This window comes from Rana temporaria, chromosome 3, assembly GCF_905171775.1.
Source record: "Rana temporaria chromosome 3, aRanTem1.1, whole genome shotgun sequence".
Lineage (NCBI taxonomy): Eukaryota > Metazoa > Chordata > Amphibia > Anura > Ranidae > Rana > Rana temporaria.
In genome coordinates, this window is record NC_053491.1 from 489,093,605 (window position 1) to 489,112,958 (window position 19,354).

General features: G+C 44.5%; 1 protein-coding gene across 1 annotated transcript; it reads right to left on the minus strand.

The window, feature by feature from the left end:
• Window positions 1–9,741: 9,741 nt before the first annotated feature.
• On the minus strand, window positions 9,742–11,337 carry LOC120930812 (E3 ubiquitin-protein ligase TRIM21-like). The gene is made up of 3 exons (XM_040341989.1): window positions 10,932–11,337; window positions 10,623–10,841; window positions 9,742–10,349 (listed from the first exon to the last, which is right to left on the minus strand). Exons 1-3 carry the CDS (start codon window positions 11,335–11,337, stop codon window positions 9,742–9,744), a joined length of 1,233 nt encoding a protein of 410 aa, XP_040197923.1.
• Between the last annotated feature and the right edge of the window lie 8,017 nt (window positions 11,338–19,354).

Here is a 19,354-nt window from a genome sequence, read left to right on the forward strand (position 1 = left end):
TTTGGGGGGATTGCTGGGGTTCTGTCCTTTTGGCATTGAGAGGCATGGTTACTTTCCTCTACTAGGGGATGGGGTGTTTGTACTCTTCTTAACTGTTAGTTTTTACCGTTTTTAAAAAGAAACCGCTACTACATTGGGTCTCCGACCCTATCCTGGATTTCAAATGGTTCATATATGGAAGATTGATGTTTGCACTAATGTTTGTATCACTGTATATTTATTGTTCAATAATCTTGCGGTAACACCTATCCAATGCCTTATATGTCTATTCTCTTATGCAAAATAAAAAAAAAAAACTATTCAATTATAGGTATTGGATTATTTTTTTCAAATTTGGCTGTTAAATTTTTTATTTGTTACGTTCAATGTCTAAAGTTACGAATTATTCAAAATAAAGAATGCCGCATCTAAACAAATAGAACAAAACTAAATAATGTTTTTTTATTACTAATTCATTACATTTCATTCGTTTACATACACAATGTATTATTACAGATAGTTTGTAACTTCAGATAAATTAGAATTTGTTAATAACTATAGGCCAGATTCACAAAGAATTGCCCTGGCGCAGCGTATCAGAGATACGCTACGCCGCCGTATCTTACCTGGCGGAATTTTGAATCCAGGAAGATTTTTGCGCCGTAAGTTACGGCGGCGTAGTGTATTTCTCAACGCGTATTTCAAATTGGGTGGGTAGGGAGCGTGATTCATTTAAATGAAGCGCGTCCCCGCGCCAATTGAAATGCGCATGCTCCGTTTCGAAATTTCCCACCGTGCTTTGCGCGAAATGACGACACACCGATGTCATTTTTTGAACGTAGACGTGAGTTACGTCCTTTCCTATTCATGGACGACTTACGAAAAAAAAAAAAGTAAAAATTCGACGCGGGAACGACGGCCATACTTTAACATGGCAAGTCTATCTATACGCCACGAAATAGCAGCTTTAACTATACGCCGGAATATGATTTAACCTCTAAAAATTAAGGAAATACAGAAATATGGGGGTGTACCATCGTCCTAGTATTCAAGAATTAATTAAAGGGTTTCAAGGAATCCCCAAAGACCCTGAAACAGCGACAGGCAAAAGTGGGCGGCGAGGACTATACCGGTACTACATAGGGTGGTTGTACTTAACCAGAATAATTCACATTGGATAGATTTAGAAAAATGTATTCACATGGTAAACATAAAAGAAAAAGAAAAAATACATAACATTAAAATACAATACAAAAACACTTGACCACAATCAGGTCACCGGTCGTGCAATCCCTTCAATTGAAAGAGGGGGGTTCAGGTGAGAAAATTGAAGCCATGAGACAGACAGTCTCTAGTCTCAACTAGTTTCACGAATTTGTTTTCGCTTCGTCAGGAGACATCTAAAATATAATACAAGACAAAGCATTATAAACAGCACATCATTTTTTGCCAGGGGGTATGTAGAAAACAACCCATTGGAACCATAGTATATCATAATAGGGGAAATTGAAGATCATGTCTCCTACCTTAAGGCACAGCGTCCTAAGACCCCAGTAGGGTCCAAAGCAACCGGTAAGTGGATAGCTCACACGAGAGCCAAGAAGAACAATTCTTGGAACGGACCTATTAATATGCATCAAGAATGGTAATGTATTGAATGTATGTGACTTCAGTCACATACATTCATGTGACTGAAGTCACATACATTCAATACATTACCATTCTTGATGCATATTAATAGGTCCGTTCCAAGAATTGTTCTTCTTGGCTCTCGTGTGAGCTATCCACTTACCGGTTGCTTTGGACCCTACTGGGGTCTTAGGACGCTGTGCCTTAAGGTAGGAGACATGATCTTCAATTTCCCCTATTATGATATACTATGGTTCCAATGGGTTGTTTTCTACATACCCCCTGGCAAAAAATGATGTGCTGTTTATAATGCTTTGTCTTGTATTATATTTTAGATGGTCTCCTGACGAAGCGAAAACAAATTCGTGAAACTAGTTGAGACTAGAGACTGTCTGTCTCATGGCTTCAATTTTCTCACCTGAACCCCCCTCTTTCAATTGAAGGGATTGCACGACCGGTGACCTGATTGTGGTCAAGTGTTTTTGTATTGTATTTTAATGTTATGTATTTTTTCTTTTTCTTTTATGTTTACCATGTGAATACATTTTTCTAAATCTATCCAATGTGAATTATTCTGGTTGAGTACAACCACCCTATGTAGTACCGGTATAGTCCTCGCCGCCCACTTTTGCCTGTCGGTGTTTCAGGGTCTTTGGGGATTCCTTGAAACCCATTAATTCTTTAACTATACGCTGGGAAAAGCCGACTAGCGACAACGTAAGAGAATGCGACAGCCGCGTGGATCGACGAAAAAAGCCAATTAGCATACCCGACGCGGAAAACGATGCGAACTCCACCCAGCGGGTGCCGAAGTATTGCACCTACGATCTGAAGCCGTACGCCTGTCGGATCGAAGCCAGAAGCCGCCGTATCTTGGTTTGAGGATTCAAACTAAAGATACGACGCGGGAAATTTGAAAGTACACCGGGAGTATCAGTAGATACGCCGGCGTACTCGCTCTGTGGATCTGGCCCACTACATTCAATAGGCAAGTTGTTAATTTTGGAATTTTCTTTCAAATTTGGCTGTTAGTGAACGTTACAAATTAACTTTAATAACAAATGCCATATCTAAAACGAATGAAATTTAATGAAACAATAAAATAGTAATAATATGTTATTTCATTTTGATGCAGCATTCTTTATTTTGGATAATTCGTAACTTCAGACATTGAACGTAACAAATAAGAATTTAACAGCCAAAATTTGAAGAGAAATTCCAATACCTATAATTGAATAGTTTTTTTTTTTGGAATTTCCTTTCAAACGAAACTATTCAATTATAGGTATCGGAATTTCCTTAAAAATTTTGGCTGTTGAATTCTTATTTATTACGTTCAATGTCTGAAGTTACAAATTATCCAAAATAAAGAATGCTGCATCAAAACGAAATAAAAACATTGGGCCAGATCCACATACAAATGGATCGGCGCAGCGTATCAGAGATATGCTACGCCGCAACTTTTTCAGCTTTGGTTCGAATCCTGAAAGATTGCGCGCCGAAAGTTACGGCGGCGTAGTGCAAATCGGCGATTAAGGGGCGTGATTCATTTAAATCAAGCGCTTCCCCGCGCCGAATGAACTGCGCATGCTCAGTTTCAAAATTTCCCGCCGTGCATTGCGCAAAGTGACCTTGCAACGATGTCTTTTTTTTAACTTAGACGTGAATTACGTCCATCCCTATTCACGGACAATTTGCGCAAAAAAAAAAAATCACATTTCGATGCGGGAACGATGGCAAGTCTATCTATACGCCGCAAAATACCAGCTTTAACTATACGCCGGAAAAAGCCGACTAGAGAAATCGTAAGAGAATGCGACGGCCACGCGTACGTTCGTGGATCGTCGGAAAAAGGTCATTTGCATACCCAATGCGGAAAACGACGCAAACTCCACCCAGCGGACGCCGAAGTATTGCATCTACGATCCGAAGGCGTACGAAGCCGTACGCCTGTCAGATCAAACCCAGATGCCGTCGTATCTTGGTTTGAGGATTCAAACTAAAGATACGACGTGGGAAATTTGAAAGTACACCGGCGTATCAGTAGATACGTCGGCGTACTCGCTCTGTGGAACTGGCCCATTATTGCTATTTATTATTTCATCAAGTTTCATTCGTTTAGATATGGCATTCATTATTAAAGATAATTCATAACATTCACTAACAGCCAAATTTGAAAAGGAAATGAAGTTACGAACTATCCGTAAGAATGAATGGAACATAATGATTTAATGGCCCGGATTCACAAAAGCACTTACGCCGACGTATCTCGATATACGCTGCACAAGTGTACATATGCGCCGTACCCATTGAACTAAGATACGCACAAAAACCGACTTCATCCGACCGACGTAACTTGCCTACGCCGGCGTAGAGTGGGTGCACATTTACTCTGGACGCATTTGGAACTCCCAGTGATTTTCGATGCAAATGAGGGAGATACACCGATTCACGAACGTACTTGCGCATGTTTTAAGCGATTTGCGTAAGGGTTACGTCCGGCGTAAAGTTATTCCTCATATAGAAGGCACAACTCATGCAAAGGTATGGACCAGGGAACGAACGCCGTCGAAATTTACGTCGTTTACGTAGTACGTGAATAGGGCTGGGCGTAAGTTACGTTCACATCGTAGGCAGTGTTTCAACGTATCTTAGGCAGTTACTTAGACGTGACTGTGAGCATGCGCACTGGGATGCGTCCAAGTTACAACGCATGCGCAGTTCATTTTAAGTACTTGTTTGAAGCTCAGCCCATCATTTGCATGGGGTCACGCTTTATTTAAATGCATCACGCCCACTTCCACCTACTTTGACTTGCGCCGACGAATATACGCTACACCGGCGCAACGTTGGGAGCATTTGCTTTGTGAATTCCATACTTTCCTCCCTGCTTTGCGCCGGCGTAGCGTAAAAGAGATACGCTATGGTGGCATATATATGCGCCGATGTGAATCTACCCCATAATGTTTTTATTTAGTTTTGTTCCATCTGTTTAGATGCGGCAATCTTTATTCCGGATAATTCGTAACTTCAGACATTGAACGTAACAAATAAGAATTTAACAGCCAAAATTCTAAAGGAAATTCCAATACCTATAATTGAAGAGTTTGAAAGGAAGACACACACACACACACACACACACTTCAATTATAGGTACTGGAATTTCCTTTCAAATTTGGCTGTTGGTGAACGTTACAAATTATCTTTTATAATGAATGCCATATCTAAACGAATGAAACAATGAAATAAGAAAACAATACGTTTTATTATTTCGATTTTGTTCCATTTGTTTAGATGCCATATTCTTTTTTTTTGGAGAATTTGTAACTTCAGACATTGAACATGGCTAATAAGCATTTAACAGCCACATTTGAAAGGAAATTCCAATACTTCTAATTGAATAGTCAAACCAGCATCTAAACAAACGGCATCTAAACAAATGGAACAAAAGCTAAATAAGAACGTATTGTTATTTTCTTATTATTTCATTAAGTTTCATTCGTTGTTTAGATATGGCAGTTAAAGAAATTCGTAACGTTCACCAACAGCCAAATTTGAAAGGAAATTATAATTACCGTATTTATTGGGGTATAGCGCGCTCCTGCGTATACCGCGCACCCCTAAAGTTGCCCACCGAAATTCCTGTAAAAAAAATGTTATATGATTTTATTACTTACAGTTTTGGCGTCTTCCCAGCGTCCATCGTCCGGTCCGGCGTCCGTCTGCGGCCTCGGTGGTGTCCTCCCGGCTTCTCCAGCTCGCGCCTCAAGTAGAGTCCCCGCTTCCCACGCTCAGTTCGAACGCCTCTGCCGACATATACCGAGTGCAGTAACTCGGGTACATTCGGCAAGGCTCGGCTTCGCTCGCGCTCACGCTCTGTGACGTTTATGCGTGAGCACGAGCGAAGCCGAGCCTAGCCGAATGTACCCGAGTGTACTGCACTCGGTATATGTCGGCGCAGGAATTCAAACTGAGCGCGGGAAGCGGCTATCGGCGTATATCGCGCACCCACGATTTTCCCCTTATTTTAAGGGGAAAAAGGTGCGCGATATACGCCGATAAATACGGTAACTAATAACTTACCTATTAAATGATTGTAGGAATTAACCAATACAGATTTATCCAAAGATATACGAATTATCCATAATAACATCAAATTGCGTATCTAAAACAAATGAAACGTAATGAATACGTTTTTATTATTTCGTATTTAGTTTTGTTCCATTTGTTTAGATGTGGCATTCTTTATTTCTGAAAAGTCGGAACTTCAGATACATTAGAATTCATTATGTTCACCATCAGCCAAATTTGAGAGGGAAATTCCAATACCTATAAATTGGTTAGTTATTTCAGATTTTCAAGTTATCGGGGATTTTTCATTCTTATTTTTGGATTTCAGAAATTTCCAATTTCCGAAAATTTGTATATTCTCAAATTAACAAAATTTGTAAATTCATTTAAAAATGTTTTTTATAAAAATTATATATATATATATATATATATATATATATATATATATATATATATATATATATATATATATATATATATATATATATATATATATATATATATATATATATATATATATATATATATATATATATATATATACACATATACACACATACACACACACATACATTGCATAAGTCTAGGAAATGCATCAGCCGCATTTATTATAAAGAAATCACTTCCAATACGATTCCTTACAATCACTTCTAATTACTAGACATGATGGTGACAAAAAAGATCCGAAAAGTGATTAGCAGAACTGATCACATGACTCCAGTGACAGAAATAGAACATGACCAATAGAAAACAAACATTGCCAACCGGGTCCTCTGGTAGATGGCAGGATGACTATAACAGATGATAGAGGTCTTTGGGGTTATCATAGGAGACATCTGATGTGAATTGTCAGCTCTTCTGACAAGCAGTGACAAAAAAAAAAAAAAAAAAAAACACACCACACGATATACAGATATATTTATGGAAAAGGACCGATTTCTATTTTATTAAAAAAGATAAATATCATGAAAACATTTCTATCATGAAGACATTTCCAGGACGGCAAACTGCTGACCTGAACTTAAACCGGAAAATTAAGAAAAAAACAAAAACACAAAACCGCACAACATAACCATCACCACTTTTTATAACAATAGAAAAAAATATATTGAACTTAATTTAAAATTAGCAACGTCAAAGAAGATAGCAAACTGTGCCCCTTACCCCCCCCCCCCCCCCCCCCCATCGGTGTAAATAAAGCATCAGTGTCATTTCAAAAACAAGAAAATATTTAAAGCAATACAAATGAAATTAGGTTTAATTCGATATGAACACAAGTTCACAGTGGAGTAGATCAATGGGAGCATGCACCTGAACCCCTGAAACAGGCAGTGACATACACATTTTGGAGGATGTAAGGAAGCACTTTGGAAGATAAGGGGCACTCTGAGAGGTACTAAAACAGTACCTCCCAGAGTGCCCCCAATGCCTTTAGAGTGCCCCCTTACATCCTCCAGAGTGCCCCATTGAGATCAGTGGCAGTAATGGTGAGGAGAAAAGATGGGATCAGGAACAGAGGGATAGTAGTGGAAGAGGGATGATGGTGGGGGGAAGAGGGGATCAGGGGCAGAGGGATGGTGGGATCAGTGGCAATAGTGGTGAGGTTGGGATCAGTGGTGGGAGGGGGGTGTGATCAGTAGCAGTTGTGGTGGGGGGTGAGATTAGTGGCAGTAGTGGTGGTGGGTTGGATCAGTGGCAGTAGTGGTGGGATTGGTGGTGGTGGGAGGGAGGTGTGATCAGTGGCAGTAGTGGTGGGGTTTACTGGCAGTTGGGGTTGGGATCAGTGGTGGTGAGGGGTGGATGGGATCAGTGGCAGTAGTGGTGGGAGGGAGGTGTGATCAGTGGCAGTGGTGGGGTTTACTGGCAGTAGTGGTTGGGATCAGTGGCAGTAGTGGTGGTGGGGGGTGGATGGGATCAGTGGCAGGAGGGAGGTGTGATCAGTGGCAGCAGTGGTGGGGTTTACAAGCAGTAGTGGTGGGATTAGTGGTGGTTGGGGGTGGGATCAGTGACAGTAGTGGTGGTGGGAGGGGGAATCAGGAGCAGAGGGATGGATCGGGAATAGGGGATGAGATGGTGACACTGGCACTCACCTTCTCTCAGTGTCAGTCGATTCCCCCACCTTGCTCAGTGTCTGCAGTAACACTTTTCCTGACATGGGGACACTGTCTGCACATCTGCTCACTAAGGGGGTGCTCCTCCCTCTTCACTCAACTGACCTATCAGCTAACTTTCTTCTCCTCCCGACATGGATCTGCTTGAAGGAATGGACAGAGCTCTGTGCCATTAACAGTAAGTGGTCACTCACAGTGCACATTGTCCCGAGTCCACTTCCTCCTCTCCTTTGCTCCTCTAGGTCACAGCTCTCTATGCTTCTCTCCCTCCGAGTCCTCCAAACCCACCTTCAGCCTGCCCGTGTGTGTGATGACAGGCGGGGAATATGAAGCATCTGTCAGGACTCAGAGGAGTATCTCCACTGACAGGGGAGTGAAGAAGTGAAGGGCTGGCCTGTTCTAGGCTTGTGCCGGGTGCAGGAGTGCACTTAACACACTTCTGTGTGCGTGCAGCTATTAGCGGCTGGTGTGTTCAGACAGATTTTAGAAGCACACAGCCAGCACTTCACCTGCGCCCCCCCCCCCCTTCCTCCAGTATTTAGTACCGCCCAGGGCATTCTCCCCTCCTGCCCACCCCTTGTACCGGCCCTGGACAAGAGCATTGTCTGGAGAGGGGGACATGACACTTTATAGGCACATTTCTGTTTCCTTTTGTGGTAAAAGACTTACAAAAATGAATAAAAAGCCCCTCTCTCAGTGGCTAATGGTTTGTCCCAACCTTGGGATGATGAGAGTTGAGAAAAAAAAAACAGAACAGGTAAAAACAAACAAACCAGACAACTATTAAGTTACAGTGGGAGTCGAAAACAAAAAAAAAGTCCTATCTGTAATTTTTCAATTTGTCTTTAGCACCACTTTACCGTTCTTCCATTAGACAGTCAGGGAGGCCCGGAACGGAGAGACAGGAAAGCAAAAAGTAATGGAGGGCCGGGGAATGACGAGGTAGAGAGGAGAGGCAACACGGGGGTTAAGATTTGGTAATGATTGAGGGGAGGTACAATGAGGCGGAGGAAGAAAGTTGGCAATGGGGGTGGAGCGGTATAAGAGGAGGAGGGGGCGGGAGCTTGAAAGGCACTTGGGGGAGTCTTAGAGAGGAAGCTTTCCCACCCACCCTCCCTGTTGTGTGTAATTTTCTGTGTTGGTTTGTTTTTTCTTTCAGGGTGTATTGGATTCTGGATGTCATAGCAGCTGGAGCAGGCGGTGTCTTTGACGGTGGCAAAATCAGATGGCATGGTAAATGGTGGGGGGGCTCATCGGTGGTATGTGCCCCTCAGTTGTATTCTAGTGGAATGGTATCTGCTAGAATACGGTTATGGTTGCACTGTGGGAGGGGGTTGTCTCTGAGCTAGTGATATGGCTGGAGGCCTGGTATGGAAGTATTTGTACGGTGGCCTTTAAATTGGTCTTTGACGGTGGCAAAATCAGATGGCATGGTAAATGGTGGGGGGGCTCATCGGTGATATGTGCCCCTCAGTTGTATTCTAGTGGAACGGTATCTGCTAGAATATGGTTGCACTGTGGGAGGGGGTTGTCTCTGAGCTAGTGATACGGCTGGAGGCCTGGTATGGTAAAAATTATGGTCCCGCAGTGTAGTGGTGGAAAGCGATATATTTTCGGGGTGCCGTCAGAGACCAACAGACTGGGAGTTAAGAAACTGATTTAAAATGTGGATTTACACGTTAATGGAAAGTTATTTGATTAAAAGTTATTTAATTTGGAGTTATTTATATTATTGGTTAATAAAAAGGCTGTTATGGCCAGTTATACGCCAACTCTGGTGTGGTCTATTAGTATCTTTGGTATAAAGGGGGTATGTGAAGGGTATACAAGAGGTAAAAGAAGGGGATATTGGGGGTTGGACGGAAGGTTGGGAATATCTCGAGTACATGGGTCAAGGCAACACCGCCATAAGACAGACACCAATGGCACCTTTCCCAGGAACCACCACTTCCTAAAAGCATTGGTTGAACAATAAACCAATCCCACTGCCTGTCTCTGATGTCACCAGACTCTGGGTGGAGTTATCACACCTCATTATTCCCCCCCACATATCTTTATAGAGCCAAACACCCAACACAGCGTGGAGGGGCTCAGTGAAGGTGGTGGTGTAGGTATGGATGTGTCGGATCGGGTCACACATATCATAAAAGGAGATCCGCCCGGCCTCATAATCCAGATATATCCCAACTCTGTTACTGGAGAGATTGGCAGATAAAGGGATCTCATCACTGTTATGTGCCACCCAATAGTGATCATTACCCCTGTACAAACCCCAGGACTTGTTATCCTCTCCAATCTCTGAGAGAAGTAATTCCCCCCTGTCTATACTGGGGTAACACATCCCAACTATCCAATTCTGAGATCCTCCAACTTTCACTTCCCAGTAATGTCTCCCTGAGGAGAAACTCTGAATGCTCATCACCTGAGGACAATACTGAAATCTCTCTGGGGTTTCTGGGTAATACTGGTATAATTCTGACCCAGATACAGTTTTCTTGTCATCTGATATATGGAGATATTTAAAGACTGTGTTTACATCCAGTAATAAGTCTGCAGCTTCTTGTATAGGGGAGAATACATCTGTTATATCAGATAAACCTGTGTGCAAGACCCCCGCCACACCCAGACCCCCTCCATCATGGAGGAGCTTCTCATGTCTCTCTCTGTCCTCATTATCTCCATCCTCAGTATCACACAAGTCACCTGTGTCCGATTCCTGTAAGACAGTCAGTGGATCCGTCATGTTACACAGCTCCTCAATGTGACGTATCTTCCTGGACAGCTCCTCCTTCTTTATTTCCAGATCCCGGCTGGAGAGCCGCTCTGTCCGGCCGGAGATGTCCTCCAGGACTCTCTTCTCCAGGTCTTTCTGATGTCTGACTCTCTCGGTGTCACCAGCTGCTTCTTCTACTTTCCTCCTGTGTTCCTGCAGACTCTGGACTCTTTCCTCCATCTCCTCTCTCTTTGTCAGAAGTTTCTTCAGAACATTCCTCAGCAGCTCCTTCTTCCCACAGGCCTCATTAAGCGAGACCACCTTATGTCCTGTGTGTCCTCCAAAAAGACAGCAGGACACACAGACACGGGTATCATCCTCAGTGCAGTAATACTCCAGGATCTTCTTATGGACGGAGCATTTCCTGCTCTCCATGGACAAGATGGGGGCACATAAGATGTGTTCTGGGGACTTTTTGTGGACTCTCACGTGTTTATTACACATAGAAACCTCACAGTGTAGACAAGATCTAACAGCGAGTACAGGAGAGTCCACACAGTGAGTACAGAAGACCCCGGACTCCTGATCTGGCTGAGCAGACAGGAAGTGCGCCACTATGTTATGTAGCGTTATGTTCCTGTGCAGTTCAGGACGACTCCTGGACCCTTTTCTACATACAGGACAGACGTAATCTCCAGATTCCTCCTGTGTATCCAGCACACGAGAAATACAGTCCCAGCAGAAGTTGTGTCCACATTTCAGCATTACGGGATTGGTATAAATTTTCAGACAGACGGCACATTTCAGCTCAGCTCTCAGATCAGCAGACGCCATTGCTGACAGCAGAAGAGCAATTAAAGTCTTTGATTTTATCTCTAGGTGGACCTTTGGAGAAAAAATATAAAGAAAAACATATATATGTATAACTAATGGTTGGTTGTTCTTACAGGACAAATAAAAAAACATGACATTTTTCTATAGTAAGGTCTGTTGATCACACTTTCTGTCCTCCATGTCATCACTCTACTATGCAGCTGTCTGGTGAGTTTAGGGGAACCTGTCCTTTGGCCATTCAGAGGGAATCAACAGTGTAACCTCCCTCCCCCGTATCACATTGTAATATTGGTTTCATCTATTATCTTTTGATAACCGGTTACTCCACTTAACTTTTCAGATACTTGTATCCAGTTCAATAATTCAACTCACGCAAAGTATAATAAAGGATTACTTGGCTAGTTTAGCCCTCTTTTGGAGGTCGTGGTAAATGGTCCTCCCCAAAAAGGCTGCAATGTAAAACCTGTAGGTATTTAGAAGGCCCAGAGCCTTCACAGGGTGGGCGTTATGAAAATGGCCCTCTCCAAAAAACAGGCTGTGGTGATAAACCTGTAGGTCACTAGAAGGACCAGAGCCTTCAACAAGTGGAAGAGTGTGTTTGATAATGAAGTTGGCAGGGTCTCTGAGCAGAGGGGGTTCCCCTTCTAGAACGTAACCAGTAATCAACAAAGTCAATTTGAGAAAGTTCAAGGATGGGGAAAAAAAACGCTGCTCCCGGTGAACAATCACTACAGTCTGGGTGCAAGCCATGGCTCGCCACCGAAAAAAAGAAGGACAGCTGTACACCAAATGAACGTTCCAATGCATTTATTCCAAAATAGCCAATGACAACTGACGGACTCTGGACTTTTGGAGTACACCAGAAAAGGAACTCCAAGACCTGTGTTGTCTGGTCCTTGGGGTTTCTATAGCTAGATCCATTGGTCTCGTGTTCCAGGACTTGGGAAGCAGCTTCTTGGCGAAAATACCCAACAGGGTGTCCGGAGTCCGTCACAACAACCAACAAGACAGAGTGCCAGAACCCAGGAGCTGATGCATTTCACACTGAACTTGGTGCTTCTTCAAACCAGGTATCAGTGTGAAATGTGTCACCTCCTGGGTTCAGGCACTCAGTCTTGTTGGCCGTCATTTGCCATTTTGGAATAAATACGTTGGAACATTCCTTTGGTGTGCAGCAGTTTTTCTTCTCAAACCAATTTGAGAGCCAAGGAACTACGGCACCCAGTATATAACCAATAAGTATATAGCAGTGGCAACATTTTCAGGGTCGCAACAGTCGCCTGGGCATTGTAGTTCCGCAAAGTCCGGGGGGCCCGCCCGTATGAGGGACACAGTCAGTGGGCATCTCTGCTGTGCGTCTCGGAACTCAGCGTGTGAAAAGCTTGGCCGCGCTGCGAGAAAGGTCCCACCCTCCTCCTAGATCAGCTCCTGTGATAGACGCAGTGTTCTGTCTATCACATGAGCTGATCTAGGTGGAGGGTGGGACCTCTCACATGCCTGCCAAGCTTTTCATACTGAGCTCCAAGACACAGCGGGTGATGCCCGCTGACTGTGTGCAATATCCAGGGACGGCGAGACCAACAGCGGCGTTGCTAGCCAGGTGCGGGCCGCAGCCCGGTGACACCCGTGGGTAGCGGCACCACACTAACACCGCACGCCCCCTGCGCCGCAGCCGTGTCCCTCAGCGGAGCGGGAAGGAAGCCGCCACCTCCTCTGTGGATGTCAACAGAGGGGGAGCCCGCGCTTGAGGGACACATCGCTGTGTGTATCAGCTGCTCGGTTTTGAGGTCTGTAAGGTAATGGGGGGGGGGGGGGCATCTGCTCTAGGGGGTGTCTGCAACTGAGGGGGGTGTCCAATTGTAATTTGATAAGCCAATCAAGTGACAAAGCTGAGCATTCAATGCCAACCTCCACCACGGTCCCTCTTACTGACCTCATCCCTATCCTCCATTACTTCTACAACACACTGGTATGGAATTAGTAAAAACGTTATATATGATAAGTTATTAGTAGTACGTCATCCCCCTATAGAAACCCAAAAGAAGCCCTGGGAGGAGTATAATATATATATTAGTGCTGTCAAACGATTAAAATTTTTAATCGCGATTAATCGAATTAATGTCATAGTTAACTCACGATTAATTCGTCATAAATTTTGATCGCTGTTTTCTAGCTGATCTAAAACCATTTTTGACATAAAGGGACACTTTTGGACAATCTACAGTTTTCAGGCAGAAAGAATAGTTTTTATTTTATAAAAGTACATGTAGGACACTGGGCAGACCACTAGGGACAAGGGGGGTGTGTATTTTTTACATACAGTACTGTAATCTATAAGATTACAGTATACTGTGTGTATTGTGTTTGTTTACTTTTTTGAATTTGGCGCCGTTCTCCGCTCCCGTGCGTCGTAACGTCGCAGGGAACGGAGATTGGCGGCACACAGACACTGTGAATCGAGCGAGGAGGACCCGCTCGATCACACAGCGGGGTGGCATCGCTGGATCCAGGGACAAGGTGAGTAACTTGCCTGTGAATCCAGCGAGAAGGTAAGCCGCGCCGCTGCACACTCTGCGCGTCCACCCCGAGCGTTAATCGCGCGATAAAAAAATTGACGGCGTTAACATGGGTTTGCGTTAACGCCGTTAATATCGCGTTATATGGGACGTCCTCGGCTTTGTGCGGTGATATCTGAATGATGCCTACAGCTACAGGCATCATTCAGATATGGCCGTCTTCAGCTGCCGATTCTGTGCACGATAAGAACGATTAAAGCGGCAGTTCCGCCGCTTGATCGTTCTCTATGCTCCCACCACCACCCGGAAAGCATAGAGATGACTGGTGACCAAAAAAGTATATGTATGTATGTATGTATGTATGTATGTATGTATGTATGTATGTATGTATGTATGTATGTATGTATGTATATATATATTTTGGGGTTCGATGAATTTTCTAGCAAAAAAAATGTTATTTTAACATGAGTGCCAAAATAGGCGCGGTGGTAAAGTGGTTAAAGCAAAGTCCACTTGCAGGAGCTTCTAGGGAAGATTATAGGTATAGAGCTCAGTTCACCAAGTGTTATCTACCGCTTAGAGAACTGAAGACACTTAGGTGGCTTTAGAAAGACTTAGGCCGGTGTATCAGTAGATACGCCGGCCTAAGTCTGATTTTGCACCGGCACCAATTTAAGCGTATTCTGGAAACCAGATACGCTTAAATTAGGCTCAGATAGAGCGGCGCAAGTCTCTTACACCCTCGTATCCTAAAGTGTAATTTTTAGGCTGACCGCTAGGTGGCGCTTCAATTGCGGTCGGCGTAGAATATGTAAATCACTAGATACGCCTATTCACGAACGTACGCCCGGCCGACGCAGTAAAGATACGCCGTTTACGCAACGCATTATCAGGCCTAAAGTTATTCCATCAAATAACTGGAATAGTAATGTTAAGTATGGGCGTCGTTCCCGCGTCGAAATTCGAAAATGTTACGTCGTTTGCGCAAGTCGTCCGTGAATAGGGATTTACGTCATTTACGTCCACGTCAAAATCAATAGGACCGTGCGGCGTACTTTGCCGCAATGCACACTGGGATATGTAGGCGGACGGCGCATGCGCCGTTCGTAAAATACGTCACTCACGTCAGGTCACCCCCCATTACCATAAAACACGCCCCCTCAGCTAAATTTGAATTAGGCGCCCTTACGCCCGCCCGATACGCCGCCGTAACTTAGCAGGCAAGAACTTTGTGAATCATGTACTTGCCTCGCGAACTTACGGCGGTGTAGTGTAAACCCGATACACTGCGCCGCCGCAAAGTTAGGGCGGTCTATGTGAAATCTAGCTATATACCTCTTAGCGGTTTTTACAAATATGTTTGCAATGCATTTAAAAAATAAATAAAAAAAAGCTGCTAAAATACTGCACGAGCCATTTTATGAAGTGATGCAGTGAAAGCTAGCAGTATTTGAGGAAGCAGCCAACATCTTTAACCACTTAAGGACCGGACCAATATGCTGCCTAAAGACCCAAGGGGTTTTTACAGTTCGGGACTGTGTCGCTTTAACAGACAATTGCGCGGTCGTGCGACGTGGCTCCCAAACAAAATTGGCCTCCTTTTTTCCCCACAAATAGAGCTTTCTTTTGGTGGTATTTGATCACCTCTGCGGTTTTTATTTTTTGCGCTATAAACAAAAATAGAGCGACAATTTTGAAAAAAATGCAATATTTTTTACTTTTTGCTATAATAAATATCCCCCAAAAACATATAATTTTTTTTCCTCAGTTTAGGCCGATACGTTTTCTTATACCTATTTTTGGTAAAAAAAAAAAAAAAAAAAAAATCGCAATAAGCGTTTATCAACAGGGATAGTTTTATTATTTTTATTTTTTTTACTACTAATGGCGGCGATCAGCGATTTTTTTCGTGACTGCGACATTATGGCGGTCACTTCGGACAATTTTGACACATTTTTGGGACCATTGTCATTTTCACAGCAAAAAATGCATTTAAATTGCATTGTTTATTGTGAAAATGACAGTTGCAGTTTGGGAGTTAACCACAGGGGGCGCTGTAGGAGTTAGGGTTCACCTAGTGTGTGTTTACAACTGTAGGGGGGTGTGGCTGTAGGAATGATGTCATCGATCGAGTCTCCCTATAAAAGGGAATGACGCGATCGATGCACCGCCACAGTGAAGCACGGGGAAGCCGTGTTTACATACGGCTCTCCCCGTTCTTCAGCTCCGGGGAGCGATCGCGACGGGGCGGCTATAAACGAATAGCCGCGCCGTCGTCCCGGATCGCTCCCCGTGGGTTAGCGCCCGCCGCATGTACCGGGGGGGGGGGGGTGGTGGTCCCGATCGGACGCGCGGCAAGGAGGGGACGTATCTGTACGCCCATCTGCCTGTACGAGCCATTCTGTGGACGTATATGTACATGCGGCGGGCGTAAACCGGTTAAGGAGGGTGAAGCCGCAGCGTCCTTAACCAGTACATACCATGGTTGCCAAGGACATTGCTGGCCGCCTATTCCTTAACAATCATGACTCATCTGCTGTCACCTTTCGGGATGAATTAGAGCGGAGACTGAGTCAGGACTTCTCACCCAACATCAGTGCCTGACCTCACAAATGCTCTTCTGGAAGAATGGTCAAACATTCCCATAGACACACTCCTAAACCTTGTGGACGGTCTTCCCAGAAGAGGTGAAGCTGGTATAGCTGCAAAGGGCGGGGCCAAATCAATGTTTAACAGCGGCGGCTGTTTGTTTTTTTTGGAGTGGGCCCCCCAGAGCTCCCCCAGTCTACCAGTTAGTCGGGGCCCCCGCACTTACCCAATTTCACGGGCAGCTGCCATCTCTGATCCCATTTGTCTCCTCCATTCTCCTTCTGGCGACCAATCTGATCTCCAATCTGGTGACGGGTCTCATGACCCACTTCCTGATTGGCCGGGAGGAGAATCAGTGTTACAATAGCAAATATTAATTCGCTATTGTCACTCAACTGGGTGGGATTTGGACGCAGCGCTCCGCACCCTGAGCCAAACACACACTGAAATCCATGTGTCCAGCGTCCCCCATGTAGATCAGGGGGCCAAACACATTGATGGCGGGGTGGTGCCCGTGTACCCCCTATGGACTGACCGCCGCCGTTTTCCAGCAAGTCTAACTGGGGACCTTTGTCCTTACAATAAATATGTTATACTTATCTTTGTACAATTGTTTTGCACAGAGCAGCCCCAAATCTGGGGTCTCCCCGCTGTCTACACAATGGAGGCTTTTACAGGTAAATTACCGTATTTATCGGCGTATACCGCGCACTTTTTTGCCCTGAAAATCAGGGCAAAATCGTGGGTGCGCGGTATACGCCGATACCCGCGCCGAGTTTTGAATACTGCGCCGACATATACCGAGCGCAGTACACTCGGGTATAATCGGCCAGTCTCGGCTCCTTCCGCGCTCACGTCCTGGACGTACAGGGCGTGAGTGTTGCCGAGCCTGCCCGACAATACACGAGTGTACTGCGCTCTGTATATGTCGGCGCAGTATTCAAACTCGGCGCGGGAAACAAGCGGGGAGGACGCCGGACCCGACAAAGAGGACACCCGAAGCCGCAGAAGGACGCCGGACCCAACGAAGAGGACACCCGAAGCCGCAGAAGGACGCCGGACCCGACGAAGAGGACACCCGAAGCCGCCGGTGGACGCCGGACCCGACAAAGAGGACACCCGAAGCCGCAGAAGGACGCCGGACCCGACGAAGAGGACACCCGAAGCCGCAGAAGGACGCCGGACCCAACGAAGAGGACACCCGAAGCCGCAGAAGGACGCCGGACCCGACGAAGAGGACACCCGAAGCTGCAGATGGACGCCGGAACCGACGAGGCCGCCGCACAAGACACCAAAACTAAGTACAAAAAAAAAAACTTTTCTTCCACAGGATTTGGGGCCACTTTAGGGGTGCGCGGTATACCGCGATAAATACGGTACATGAATATAATAGGTTATATGTACAAAAACTTATGGGAGCAATAAAAAAAATAAAAAAGCAGTATATCGCTACAATAAATGCACATTTCTGCGTTTTATCACTTTAAAAGTCCCAGAAAGTTTGAACAAATGGCTATGGATCTGCCACACTCCGCTCCCAATTCTTATGGGGGTGATAAAGCTCAGCATTTTTGTGGACCAAGAGGTGGGTGTCAGCCCTGCCCAGCTGTTTTTTGCTCAACTCCTCAATCCCTCCAATTTTGATCAGCTCACCTGTCACAGTGTCACCTCAGCACGATATCGCTCTCCTCTCCTGGTCTCTAGACAGACTGCTGTGCTCTCTGGTGTCTCCTCTGTAACAGAATAAATGCAATGTTTGTAAACAATGTTACTTTGCATCTCTCCATCTCTTGTCTGAACAATTTATATAAACAATGTGTCTGACGGTTCGTTTTATGATAGCAGCAATTTCTACAGCTCTGCATTTACACAACAACTCTACTTATTCATTTTGTCAGATGGGAAGAGTGAGGGGGGGGGGGGCCATATGGCCGGAACTGGTTTATATTATATATATATATTTTTCAGTACATAATACATCCATGACAGCGTTGTTCTTTATACAGCGGAGCCTTGGATTACGAGCATAATGTGTTCCAGGAGAATACTCGTAATCCAAAGTACTTGCATTTCAAAGCAAGTTTCCCCATTGAATTCAATGGCCCAGATTCAGTAAGCAATTGCGCCTGCGTAACCATTACGCAGGTTACGCAGCGCAATTGCTGACTTGCGCCGACCTAACGAGTTCTCCTGATTCAGAGAGCTCGATACGCCGACTGCAGCTTAAAATCAGGACAAAAATTAACAGAAAAAAATAACGTAATTTTTTTTCAAAATTTTCAGTCTTTTTTTAGTTGCGCAAAAAAAAAAAAAATCGCAGAGGTGATCAAATACCACCAAAATAAAGCTCTATTTGTGAAGAAAAAAGGACGCCATTTTTGTTTGGGAGCCACGTCGCACGACCGCGCAATTGCCATTCAAAATGCGACAGCGCTGAATGCTGAAAATTGGCTTGGGCGGGAAGGTGCGTAAGTGCCTGGTATGGAAGTGGTTAAATAACACCAAAAGAAAGCTCTATTTGTGGGGGGAAAAAAATTATATTTGGGTACCGTGTAGCATGACCGCGCAATTGCGCGGTACCCAAATATAAATTTTTATCATTTTTTTCCCCCACAAATAGAGCTTTCTTTTGGTGTTATTTAACCACTTCCATACCAGGCACTTACGCACCTTCCCGCCCAAGCCAATTTTCAGCATTCAGCGCGGTCGCATTTTGAATGGCAATTGCGCGGTCGTGCGACGTGGCTCCCAAACAAAAATGGCGTCCTTTTTTCTTCACAAATAGTTTTTTTTGGTGGTATTTGATCACCTCTGCGATTTATTTTTTTTGCGCAACTAAAAAAAGACTGAAAATTTTGAAAAAAAATTACGTTATTTTTTTCTGTTAATTTTTTGTAAATAAGTAAGTTTTC